Raw genomic sequence first — 12670 nt, forward strand, 5'->3', positions numbered from 1 at the left:
TCACATTTTAAAAAGTACTCTAAGGTTTGTAAAGAGTTTACATACATTCGAATTTCATCTCAACCCAGTAAGATAGATGCTATTATCCCCATTTTACAGATGGAGAAAGTGCAACTCAGATAAGTTATATGTATGACCTGCCCAGGGTCACACATCTAGTAAGTGAGGGGAGATTCAAACCCAATGTCAGAGGTCCTGTAGCTTACCCAATATACCACACTTCCTCACTCCACGCTCAGTGAGCAGGTGCTATTATTATCAGCCACTTGGCTGATTTTTCCAGTTCCAAGACTAGACTCAAGCCTCAGCTTCCGATTAGTACCGCAGAGGGTTCAGAAACCGAACCCAACTCTAACGAGGGGAAATATGTCCAAGGGGCAGATCAGTCTTCCACAATTCACTCATCAGACCTGAACAGGCAACAGGCTACTTTGAATCGCCCCTCCCATCTTCACCTGAGCTGGCCAATGAAAGGAGGCTCCAAGGATAGCCAGTACAGTCTCCAAATATTATCAGGTTTATTGATTTCCAGTGTTTTACTCATGAATCTGAGCTAAGCACACCCTGACCCAGTAGGCCCTCACAAGCTGGACCTGGTGAAGCACTCATGCCTTCTCCACCCCTTCCTCCTCCTCTCCTGGAGACTCCACTAAGCAGAGAAGAGGAAGGGCAGCTCCGTCATCATGAATGGAAGGGGGTTAGAGGCTGGACGAGGCCATACAAGCAGCGACATGCCCTTCAGCTCCTTCTCACAAGTACCATTCAGCTGGCCCTAGCACAACTCACACTCACAGCCTGTTGGGACCAGTTTCAGTTTCCCATTCCCCACCCTATTCCTAACTCCACACCGCACCCAACAAATACCCAACTGCCCCACCCATGCCTCCACCCAGCCACCGCCTTCAGGGGTCTCCCCTCGGGCGGCGGGCCCCGCGCGGGGGGGGGGGGGGGGGGTGGCTGCTTTGTTTTCCAGGACCCATCACTGCACAGATGAATAAAGTTTCTCCCTCCCATTATTTCTCCCCCCATCTTGGCTCCTCCCCCAACCAGTGGAGTCCAATGGTGAGACAGATTTGGAGGAGCCTAGGATTTAGCTGGCTGGCTCCAACCCCGGACTCTTCCTCTCCCCAGCGTATCCACACACTCTCCACCTCTACGAGGGATAGGACTCTTCCGTGTCATCACAGGACAGAAGAGAGGCAGCCTGTGGCTGGTACTGGTGGAAACTGCATGCCCTAAGATGCATTGCTCCCACATCACAGTTTCACCCAGGCAATTCATGAAGGGGTACATAGCATTATGGGACATGTAGTTTTCAAGGGCTACTGAACACAGGCCCCTGGGAAGTCTGTTGTCTACCACTACTAACCCACCGCCCACCTGCCCCTGAAGCACACCATCCAGGCCATGGCTCCGAGCTCAGCATGGATGGGGGAGAGGAATGGAGGGGAATCCCCCCACCCTGCACCCAGGGAAGGGCGACATCCTGAAGGAGCTTTGCGATGGCTCTGGGTCCCGGACATCCAGTTCAGAATACATCTGGGGAGAGAGCAGGGCAGGGGTGACAGGAAAGAAGGGTCAGCGCCAAGCAGCCTGGAGCAAAGCACGGTAGCCAAGTCCAGGGCTCCCCCTGAAGCGTCATCCTTGGGGTTCAGATGAGGGGAGGGAATACACAGTCCCCATGTGGGCCAAACTTTGGTGATCATCCCTTACCCCAAACCATCCCTCTCTCTTCTGGGCACCCCATTTTCCAACCAGTTCAAAGGCCTAACAGAGGATAGGAACAATCAGAGGAAGAAGGGAATGAAGTGGACCTGGGTTCAGAGTCAAAGGGCTACTGAGGGTACTCCTTAGCCTACCTACCCTGGAGACCCACAGCCCTTCCAGCTTCTTCCTCATTCAGCACCAAGGCCTTGTGGGGGAAGAGGGAAAGGGAGGGGGTATCTTAGCCAGCCAGCCAGTAGGGAAGGGGGGAAGAGAGAGGTGTCTGAGGAAGGAGAAGCAGCGGGCACAGCTTCAAGGAATTGGAGGAGGCAAGCAACAGAGACAGTCAGATCTCATCACAGCACCTTAGTCCTTACCCCAGAACCACTCATGTGGCAAGGGGCGGACGGTCTACAACTGTACAACAGGAACAGAGGTTGACACTCATATCATCCCTCCCCACCACCACTCCAGGACAAATTCTACCAGATCACAACGTGTGCCACCCAAGACAGGATCTGGGGTAACTCCATGCTGAGATCTCGCCTACAAACCCCATCATGTGTACAGGATGGAAATGAGTCTCAGGGACAGAATTCTGCCTCTATCAACCAGCCCATACCACTGTCCTCAGGTTCTTTTCCTAAAGGCCCCCACTGACCCCTGCCCAAGGGTAGTCTTCCTGATGAATTTTTCCCTCCCCAATAACAAGGCCCAGGTCCCACCTGACAGAGCCTGACCCTTCTGTGCTGGGCATAGGCCAAGAACAGCATCAACAGTAGCAATGGCAGTAGCAAACCTCATGGTCATAGCAGACTCAAGCCCGAGTCAGGGCTAATGGTTAAGAAGGGAAACCCAAGGGGCCATGGAGGTGAGGCTGGAGCTTAGACAGTGTTAGGGGTATGAACTGAGCTCCAGCTGTGAGAGGAGAACCTCCCAGAGAGCTGACTTAAGGTGACTGGGATCTTGTCTTCAGAGGATGCTACAGCGAGATGCCTTATCCTCAGAAGCCACGCTGGGCTCTCTGGCCACTCTCGGTGCCCCTTCCTGAACCACCCCCACACCCGGATCCTGGGCCCAGGTCTCAGGATGTCCCTGCCATTGGTGGGCCCACTGCCCACCTGCAGACTTCTTCCCAGCTGCTTCCTGGGCCTGGGTGTCAGGACTCCTCTGCTGCTGACTGGCCTGCCGCCCCCCTGTGGCCTTCTTCTCTGCTGCTTTGTGGGCCCGGGTCCCAGCACTCTCATGCTGTTGACTGCCCTGCCGCCCACCTGCAGCCTTCTTTTCAGCTGCTTCCTTCTCAGACAGACTATAGGCCATGGCTAGCTGCATGTCCTCGTCTTCATTGTCCGAGAGGCCTGAGACATGGAAAGACTTGGGCACGGCCCCACTAGGTTCTTTGGTCAAATGCATCTGCTCTCGGCGACTCAGTTCCAGCCCCAGCGCCAGGTCATCAGGGACTCCTGTAGGAGATAATCAAAGCTCTGCCTGACCTGTAGGCCAGTACCTGCCATGGGTTCTCATCTATTTTCCCACATGTGTCTCTGACCAGGTCCCTAGCAGAACCCTCTGTATCTCCATTTGTATTGTCCCCCTCTGTACCATGTCACCAGAGTACTCCCACAAGTAGATGGCACCTTCTCAGAGTCCTTCCCACCCCCATGGATGGCCCCAACCCTCTAACTCCTGCCCTATGAATAGGCCAAAGGACAACTTCTCCCACCCAACGAGCAGCCCAGAAAGGGGAGTAGAAGTGAGGAATTCCTGTCCAGGGGCTGCACAGCCATGCTACCTCTCACCATTGACAAGGACTGTCTTCAGCTGCCCATCCTCCTCCACCTCCACCCGCTCCTCTCCATTTTCCCTGATTCTGTAATAGATGGCACAGTTACTTTCACTGGGTCGCACCCCACTCACCAACATCCTCCTGCCCAGAGTCCCACAGTCTCCAAACTTCTGCCCCCACACTTCCCTCCCCATCCTTAGAATCGGAGCATTTCAGAGCCAGAAAGGGCCTCAAAGATCATTCGGTCCAACTCTTTCATTGGCCAGATCCAGAATGAAAAGCTAAGTCGAGAGTCTCCCAATCCACGATTGGATACTTCGTCCACATCCCCCTACCTTCGAGTTGTAACTCGGCGGCCATTCACAAAGGTGGTAGAGGTGGTCACAGAACGTAGGGCGTGGGCCCCAGGACTGAAGGAGAAGGATGAAGCAAAGTCTGTAGAGATGAGGGAAAAGGAGGAGAAAAACAGACTCATCCAATGGTTGGAGGCACCAGTAAAGAAATGAATGGATTTAGGGAGCAGCTATGAAACCAAGGGAGCATGCTTCCTGAGACCTCCTGACTAGGAAGGCTTCAGGAGCAGAGTGGAGTAGGCTGGCGTCAGGGAGGGGGTTGCTGCTGATCAATTCAGCAAATAGTGGAAAGCAAGCAGAAGGAACAATTGAAGGTTAGAGTTGAAGGATCATGGAATTTAGAGACTGGAATGTGAAAGAACAGCAATATCTACCTGGGTGGGAAGAGAAGGGAGAAAAACCAAAAAAGCCTCTGGAATGCAGCGGGCCCTGACTCGGTCCTAGGTCATCTGCAAAGAGCAAGCAATGTCCTCAGTATTGATTGGACAGAAGGAGAGAAAGATTCTCACTGGGGTCACTCTTAGCTTCCCTTTCTTTCCTGAGGACCTTTGCCTGAGAGATGCCAAAAATATCCCCCTCTTTCCCCATAATACTAGTTTGGAGCTCATCCCTGAAAATTGTTTTTGCCTCAAGAACTCAAGTCTTCTCACTCCCACACTTAGTTTTAAACATCACCAGGATGGAAGAGGGATATCTGATCACCTACTCACCAAAAAAGTCAGCAAATGGGTCTTGGCCCCCAAAAAATTCCCTGAAGACGTCCTCAGGATTTCGAAAGGTGAAGGTGAATCCACCAGATCCAGCCCTTGGAGATTCTGAACCTGCTAAGGGGTGAGGGGGACAGGACAGGACAAATAAATGGCCCACTGCTTCGGGGGAGTGCTGTATAGAAGCTTTATGCAACTGCTCCCAAGAACAGTAAACACTCTTAAGAGAAGGTAACTAGGCTTGATCATCTTCATTGACTATTTCCCCTCCCCCATCTCACCATCTCGTTTACCCATCTCGCTCCTTCCCAACTCTACCTACCAGGCCCAGACAGTCCATCTTTGCCATAGCGGTCATAGAGGTCCCGTTTTTGCTCTAAAAAAAAAAATGTGAACGTCAGCTCTTCCCACTGGCTGTGGTAACAACACAGCATGTCCTTCCGCTCCCTCCCCTGGCTGCCACAATTCTGGGACCATCCATGAGCGGGCTAAGATTGTCCCTACTGGGGTTGCCTTGGGTATAGAATCAGCCGGTAGGAGAGGTCTATGCAAAATGAATGGATGAATGAGGATTAAAGCCAAAAAAAAGCAAAAGAAAACTCCAGATGTCCCCTTCAGAGAGGAGGTACAATATACATTATCCCAGGGAGACCTGCAAGTGGAAACAGAAGCAGGCAAGGGGGAAAAGGAGTCTATAGTGGAAGGGTAATGGCTACAGGAACAAATGAGAATTATAGTCTGAAATGAACCAGGCTTCAGGCCCTTACTATCTGACAGCACTTCATAGGCCTCTGCAACTTCCTTAAATTTCTGCTCTGCAAATTCCTTGTTGTCAGGATTCTTGTCTGGATGCCACTGGAGTGCCTTCTTTCTGTAGCTACAAGGGGGGATAGAGGGCAGTGTGAGAGGGGTCCTCCTGGGCCTCAGTCTCTCTTCCCATCTCCTCTTCGTTTCTAGTATTTGCCCAAGGTTACCAGAGTCCCTTCTCTCCCACTTCATTCTCCACAAGTAAGTCTTATTAGGAAATTCACCCCCACCTCCTACTCTCTGCCTTGTTTATTTTTTGCCCCCATCATCATCATCATCATCATCATCATCACCATCATCATCCCTCATTGTCATCATTTAAGTGGCTTCTATCTCTTCATGACACCATTTGGGCTTTTCTTGGCAAAAATACTGCAGTGGTTTGCCACGTTTGTTTTTACTCTGTTGTATATCCTTCAGTGGCTATATTTCACGGGCCCAACTGGAGTGTAAACTTCTGGAGGACAGGGATCTTGTGTAATACTTTTATATCTACCCCTCCACCCTACCCTACCCCCTCCAACAGCTAGCATGGTGCCCTGAACGTGGTAGGTACTGAGTCTGTTGATGATGGAATGAAAGAAAGAGCAGCCCCACTCTGATCCGTTCCAGGGATCTCCCCAGAAGCAGCAGGAGTCTTTATGCATGCCTGCAGTGGCCAGTGGGGGGACAGGGCAGTTGTTTTCTCCATTTTCCCTAAGTGTTGTCCCTTCAACCTCAACTCCACTTCTACTCCATCCCATGATAATCAGGGTCCCTAAGCATGAAAGCAGGCTGCCCAGGGACATCTCCAGAAAAGGGAGAAGCCTAAACTCTAATGGGATGGGGTTCAGGAAGAGAACCCTCAGTGCAAGCCACATAAGCATTTTCATAGGATCATAGCCATCAAACAGGAAGGCACCTTAGATCATCTTGACCAATCCCTTTGCTTTACAGATGTGGGACCTGAAGATCGGATGGATGAACTCACTTGTCCATGATCACACAGCTATTAGTAAAGAGTCTCTAAATTCAAACCCAGGACCTCTGACTCCAAGTCTGGTACTTTTTTCTCCCACTATATGACAACACCTTCATTTTGCTATAGCTTTCTCACATCGCTTCCTCAATCCGTGAGACTTGGAGAAAGCCCTAGATCTTTCCTAGGGCCTTGTTCTTTCATTGCTGCTACCAGGCACACCCACTGGTACTGGCGTGCCCGGAAGAAGTTTCCTGAGAGTAGGAGAAGCCTCACGGATGCCCAGGGATGGGGGCACTTACGCCTTCTTGATGTCATCAGGGGAGGCACTTGGAGGCACATCCAGGATCTCGTAGTAGGATGCCATAGCAGCCCGTCTGTCTATAAGTCCCTAATGAGGCTGCAGAAGAGGAATTTGTCAGAGACTAGAGAGCTTCCCCAAGAGATAGGGAGGAACATACTCCTCCGGGAAAATTCCTAGGCAGAAGGGCAGCTCGAGCGTCACTGGCTTTCAGCGTGAGCTATCCACACCATCCTTCCTCTCCAAGAAGGTGTTATAGCCAGCCCCAATACAAGCCAGCCTGGGCTGCTGCCCCTACAGCAAACAGAGCTCAGTCCCAGCAGCCCCCTCCCCCTGGAAACAGAAGCGCTCCCTCCCCTCCTTCCCCCGCCCAAGCCACCCGAGCCCCCAGCCCTCCAGTGCGGCGGAGCCCCGCCCCCCACCCCGGGAACTGCTAACAGTGGCTGCCTTCGCTCCGGCTCTGGCTCCCAAACTGCGTAGCTCGGCCCAGCCCTAGCTCAGGGAAGGGGCCCGAGCATGCGCCCGAGGCAGGGAAAATACTAGACTGCGAATCGCTGGCTCCGGCCGGCTTGCAGACAGGAGGTGGGGGAGAAGGGGAAGAAGGGCGGGCCGCCGCGGCTGCTCCGAGGTGGAGGCGGAGCCGAAGCTATTTTGGGCCCGTACCATGACGACACCAGCAACGGGACCCGACAGGCCTAGGCAGAGACAGACACGCTCCAAGGATGACGCACGCTCTAAAACAGAGGGCCAGCCAGGCAAACAGGCTCACACAAACAAGCTGCCAATCTCCCTCTGGCATTCATTGCGTGCCATGTAGCAACAGCCCTCCCCAGACGCATACCCCTCACACAAGTTGGCCCTACAGCCCAAGGACCCACAAACAGAAAACCTAGGCATCTCGGCTCTAAAGCTGGAAAGGTCCTCAGGCGCCAGCTAATCCAACCTTCTTAAACAGACGAGGAACTGAGTGAGGCTCAGAGAATGACTCACCCAAGGTCACACTGATATTCTATTCAGCAGAGCTAGGATTCGAGCCCAGACTCCCTGGTTCTAGGCAGTCGGTCAATAAACATTTATGAAGCGCCTACCGTTGCTTTCTACTTTACTAGGTCACACAGCTCGGAAGAAATGGAATTTTAATTCAGGTCTCCTGTTTGCAAACCTAGCACTCTTTCTTTTTTCTTTATTTATAGATTTGCTTTTATTTGCAGTTCCAAATTATCTCTCCCTCTCCTCCCCCGCACATGGAGAAGGCAAGAAAATTAAAATCTGTTACAAATACGTATAGTCATATAAAACAAATTTCTTCATCTGCCATGTTCCACAGAACTCTTTCCACTACCAATCCCTTCAACTCAAATTGATTTTTAAATAATATTTTATTTTCCCCCAGTTACATGTAAAGACAATTTTTAACATTCATTTTAAAAAATTTTTTTGAGTTCCAAATTTTTTCTTCCCCCCCCCCCGAGACAGTAAGCAATTTGATATAGATTATACGTGTTCAATCATGCAAAACATATTACCATGCAAATCGATTTTTACAGTATTTATGGAGTTCCAGGCACAGTGCTAGGTGTGGGGAATACTGAGATGAAAAACAAACAGCACCTAAATAATCCCCCTCAAGGAGCTTAATGTATCCCGGCAATAGCAGATAGATAACAGGAGGAGAGTCTCCAAAAGGAGGTTAGAAGAGACGTAAACTAAATTCATTGCTTCCTCCCCAAACTTATCCCTTCTATATTCTCTCTCAACCCAGAATCACCAGGTTCCACTGCTTAATGCAAGTGTAGAGAGCTCGATCTGAGTCTCTGCTTATTTTCATCTAATCCTCATCAAATATTTCTTCAACATCTGCCCTGTGCCAACACTGTCCTGGAAACTGAGGGATACAGATGATTTCTAGACATGGTCAGGGTCCTCAAGGTCCTACCCCCTAATCTTAAGTGTCCCTGAAGGCTTGGTTTCTTTTCCTTTCTGTACAACCTCCCTTTCGCCGATGTCATCAGATCCTTTGGGTTCAATTAGCATCTCTAGGCAAATGACTTCCAGACCTATGTATCCAGCACTAATCTCTCCCTGGAGTTCTAGTTAGGCATCATAAATTGCTTGTTGGACACCTCCCTGTAGATGTGACACAGTCATCTCAAACTCAACATAGCCTAAATGGAACTCATTATCTATTCTGCCCCCCCCCCCCATTCCTGTCCTGCTAACTTTTCCATTTCTGCTTAGGGCATCTATCCCTTTCAGTAGACCACGTCTATGTCATAGTCTTCCTTTTCCTAACCTCCCTATGCCCAGTGAATTGTGAAGGGCCATCAGTTCTAACTCTCCCCCCTTTTCTTACATCTCTCCCTTTCTTTATGTTCATATGGCCTTCACCTTAATCTGGACTTTTGTCTAGATTAGTGTAATAGAGCAGAGAAAACTAGATTACACAGTGGATAGAGCATTGGACTTGAAGTCAAGAAGACTTGAGTTCAAATCCAGCCTCTGACACTCACTAGCTGTGTGACCCTGGGCAAGTTACTTCTCTTTGTCTTAATTTCCTCATCTGTAAAATGGGGATGTAACAGCACATACCTCCTAGGATTGCAGTGAGGATTAACTTGATAATATTGATGAAGCATGACATAAATACGGTTATAAATAACCTCCTACTAGAATTCCCTGATTCTGGTCCCTGATCTCAACTATCTATCCTCCAAACATCTGCCAAAATTATCTTCCCAAAGTACAGGACTGACCAGGTCACCCTCCTGCCCTGGGAATCTCCTGCGGCTCCCTGCTGTCTCTAGGATAAATTATAAGTTCTTATGCTTAGCTGGGAAGGCCCTTCCCAGTCTGGCTCCAGCCAACCTTTCCAAATTAATTTCCAATTCTTCCTTTTCATGAGCACTATGTTTCAGTTAAACTAGCCTACATGGTTTTCCTCAAATTTGGAATTTCATCCTTCCTTTTTACAAGCAGTGGCCTACCTCCCTGGGCTGTTCATCCATGTTCCCTGTTTCTTACAATCCTTGCCTTTTTTCAAAGCCCAACTCAAGTTACACTTGTAGGAAGTCTATTCTGATGACCTGAGCCATTTGTGCACTCTCTCCTCAAATTCTCCTGTATGGACTTAGATGTAGAAATGTTGTATCTCTCCAATAGAATGGGAGCTCCTTGAGGGCAGGGACTGGTTTTTATTTTGACTTTTTATCCCCACACCTGGCACTTTGTAGGCTTATTGAATGCTTATTGAATTGAAGTTTACACTCCAATTGTCAAGATAATAATATAAACACATAATGCTATGGCTTTTTTTAAATTATTGAGAAAGGATAGTTAGATTCTGTCTGTCTTAGCTCCTCTAGTTTTCTGTAACATTTAAAACTTTCCCACCCTCTCCTCCTGAACCTTCTCTCCTCCTTGGACTTCTACTCTCTCAATTTTTCTCCTACCTTCTTTCTCTGCTCCTTTTCAATTCCCTTTACTGGTTCACCATCTTCTTCCCTCCCCCTAAGTGTGGGTGTCCCCCAAAGCTCTGTCCTAGGTTTTCTCTGGCTCCACTCTTTTCCTTGGTGATCTCATCCCGTTTCCATGGATTCAATTGTCACCTCTGTGCACATGACTCTAAAAATCTATGCATCCAGCCCAGCCCTAAGCACTTCTCTGAAAACTAATCTTAAAGCTCCAGCTGCTTGCAACACATATCCACCCGCACATCCCTCCCGACACCTCCAGCTCAACATGTCCCAGACCAGACAACTTCCTAAACCTCCTCTCACCTTCTCTTTTTCTATTATGGGCATGCATCAGCATCTTGCTAGTCACTCAGGGCCAAAATCTAAGCCTCATCATATACTTTCCCTTCACCCTCACATGCCGTAACCAATCAATTACCAATCCCTGTCAATTCTGTTGACACATTTTCTGCATGCATTCTCCTCTCTCCACCCCCCACTACTATCATTCTAGTTCAGGTCCTCAGCACTTCTCACTTAGACTATTTGAAAAGCCTTATGTCTCTCACCACTCTAATCCCTTTTTCAAAAACTGCAAATAAATCTTCCTAAGGCACATATCTAACCATGTCACCCTCTTACCTACACTTCACCTCACCTCCTTCAAAAACCTTTCAGTGGCTCCTCACTGCTTCTACATAATTAAGGCTATGTGGTTAAGCACATTCTGAAATTTATTGTCTCTCTTCCTCTCATTCACTACTATCAACATCAACAAGTATTTATTGAACACCTACTGTGTGCAGATCTCTAGCTAAATGCTGAGATAAAATGAGGTTTGCTATGGTGCCTATACATCAGGATCTTGTGATATCTAATTTGGGAAACAGGAAATACTCATGAAAAAGTTAAATAGGAATACTATATAAATAGTCAATAGATGTCAAAATAAGCTATATAGATAATAAACAATATAATGTAGGTTATTACAAACCCCAACCCACTCTCACGTGGTTTGGCATGACTCATGGAGCATGTGTGGAGCTGAGCTGAGTTTCCCTGGCCACTTCTGGCAGGCCACTTGTGCTCTGACTTAGCACTGTGGGACTTTGTGTTTTGGAATGATTTAGCAATATCTTAGTTCCTGTGATGGTAGAAGGAGAGGGGTGATGCTTCAAAGGAGGATTGGCCTCTGAGCCAGAAAGAACCACCTCCTCAGGAAAAAGATAACTTCTGTCATTGATCTCTCTTCCCACCTACTAAGCACATAGGGATTCTGTGGGGCTCTCTCTTTGACTTCCTATGAGGGGTACTTCTCTTCCCCCCCCCCACTTCTTTGTTGAATGCTAAAATGCTAGAAAGTTAGAGTATATATTCATCTAAGTGAGCTTGAGTTGGGATCTTGAGGTCTGAGCTGTCTCTTTGGCTTGTGTTTCTCTCCTTGAGCATAGGTGATTAAGCAGTGATCCTGAGATGAATGTTTTCTGCTTTGGAGGCTTCCTTGTGAATTTGAGATGCCCGGAAATTCCTAGTCCCTTGGTCAGAACTGATTGGCAGCAGGAACCATATACCCTTCTCAGAGAAGATTACCACGAATAAGATAATGACCCCAACCCCTGAACTGGCTTACCAGAAGATGTGAACCTTGAGGGAGTTGTTCAGACAATGTAGAATCAAGATGAAGGTGAAACGTCTGCCACCGTCTCATGGGTTAGGTTCTAAGTATCAATTTTTGAGTCTACATTTCCTGACAAGTGAGATTATGGCTTGACTCATCTTCCTATCAGTGGTCATCTTCAAGAAGAGTGCTATTTACACATTGTTCGATGATTGACTTTGACATTAGCTCCTCTCAGCAATGCAACGATCTGCCAACTCCAAAAGACTCATGATGGAAAATGCTATCCGCATCCAGAAAAAGAACTATGGAGTCTGAATGCAGATGGACGCATACTATTTGCTCTCCTTTTTTTGTTGTTTTATTTTCTTTTTTCTTTCTCATGGTTCCTCCCCTTAGTTTTAATTCTTCTATACATCATGACTAATGTGATACGAATGTCTAAGTAGAGCCTATATTAGATTACATGCCATCTTGGGGAGGGGGGAGGAGAGGGAGAGGGAGAAAATTTAAAACTCAAAATCTTATGGAATTGAAAACTAAAAAAAAATTAAATTTTTTTTAAAAAAGGTCCATGGCAAGTGAAAAAAAAAATAAAGATGGTCTAATGCAAAGTGTAAAAAAAAAAAAAAAAAAGAGTGCTGTTTAGCTGTGTGACCCTGAGCCCCCAAAGAAGAAGAATGCTATTGCAGAAAGCTCCTTTTGCTGCCACTCAGCTTCACATGAGGGTTGCAGGGCCACAAACATCCATGTCAGGCACCTATGCTCAAGAAAGAAACACAAGGTAATAGAGGCAGCCAGGGGCCTGAAGCCCAGGCTCAGGTTCACTCTAGCTGTCATGTGGAAGCATCAGTGCTGAGGGTTAAGAAGAGGCCTTCTTCCCCCACCTTCATAGGGAATAACAAAGAGAGTTCCACATCAACTTTCTAGAGTCTTAAAGAAAAAAACAAGAGTAGAAGTTGCCTTTCCCTTTACAGTCTTCTG

General features: G+C 48.1%; 1 protein-coding gene across 5 annotated transcripts; it reads right to left on the bottom strand.

Moving 5' to 3' along the window:
• Window positions 1-923: 923 nt before the first annotated feature.
• Window positions 924-7178, bottom strand: DNAJB2 (DnaJ heat shock protein family (Hsp40) member B2). Of its 5 annotated transcripts, XM_027873723.1 has the most exons (11): window positions 7055-7173; window positions 6618-6715; window positions 5318-5427; window positions 4873-4926; window positions 4554-4667; window positions 4218-4292; window positions 3826-3925; window positions 3504-3574; window positions 2976-3167; window positions 1864-1912; window positions 924-1539 (listed from the first exon to the last, which is right to left on the bottom strand). In XM_027873723.1, the coding sequence occupies exons 2-10, from the start codon at window positions 6680-6682 to the stop codon at window positions 1896-1898; spliced, it is 798 nt and encodes a 265-aa protein (XP_027729524.1). In that variant the 5' UTR covers window positions 6683-6715; window positions 7055-7173; the 3' UTR covers window positions 924-1539; window positions 1864-1895. The 5 variants fall into 5 exon arrangements, with proteins under 5 accessions (XP_027729524.1, XP_027729523.1, XP_027729522.1 ...); XM_027873722.1 differs by lacking the exon at window positions 1864-1912 and having other exon boundaries at window positions 2826-3167; window positions 4554-4664; window positions 7055-7178; XM_027873721.1 differs by lacking the exon at window positions 1864-1912 and having other exon boundaries at window positions 2826-3167; window positions 7039-7177.
• Between the last annotated feature and the right edge of the window lie 5492 nt (window positions 7179-12670).

This window comes from Vombatus ursinus, unplaced genomic scaffold (assembly GCF_900497805.2).
Source record: "Vombatus ursinus unplaced genomic scaffold, bare-nosed wombat genome assembly UNPS02014802.1, whole genome shotgun sequence".
In the NCBI taxonomy this organism is placed as follows: Eukaryota; Metazoa; Chordata; class Mammalia; order Diprotodontia; family Vombatidae; genus Vombatus; species Vombatus ursinus.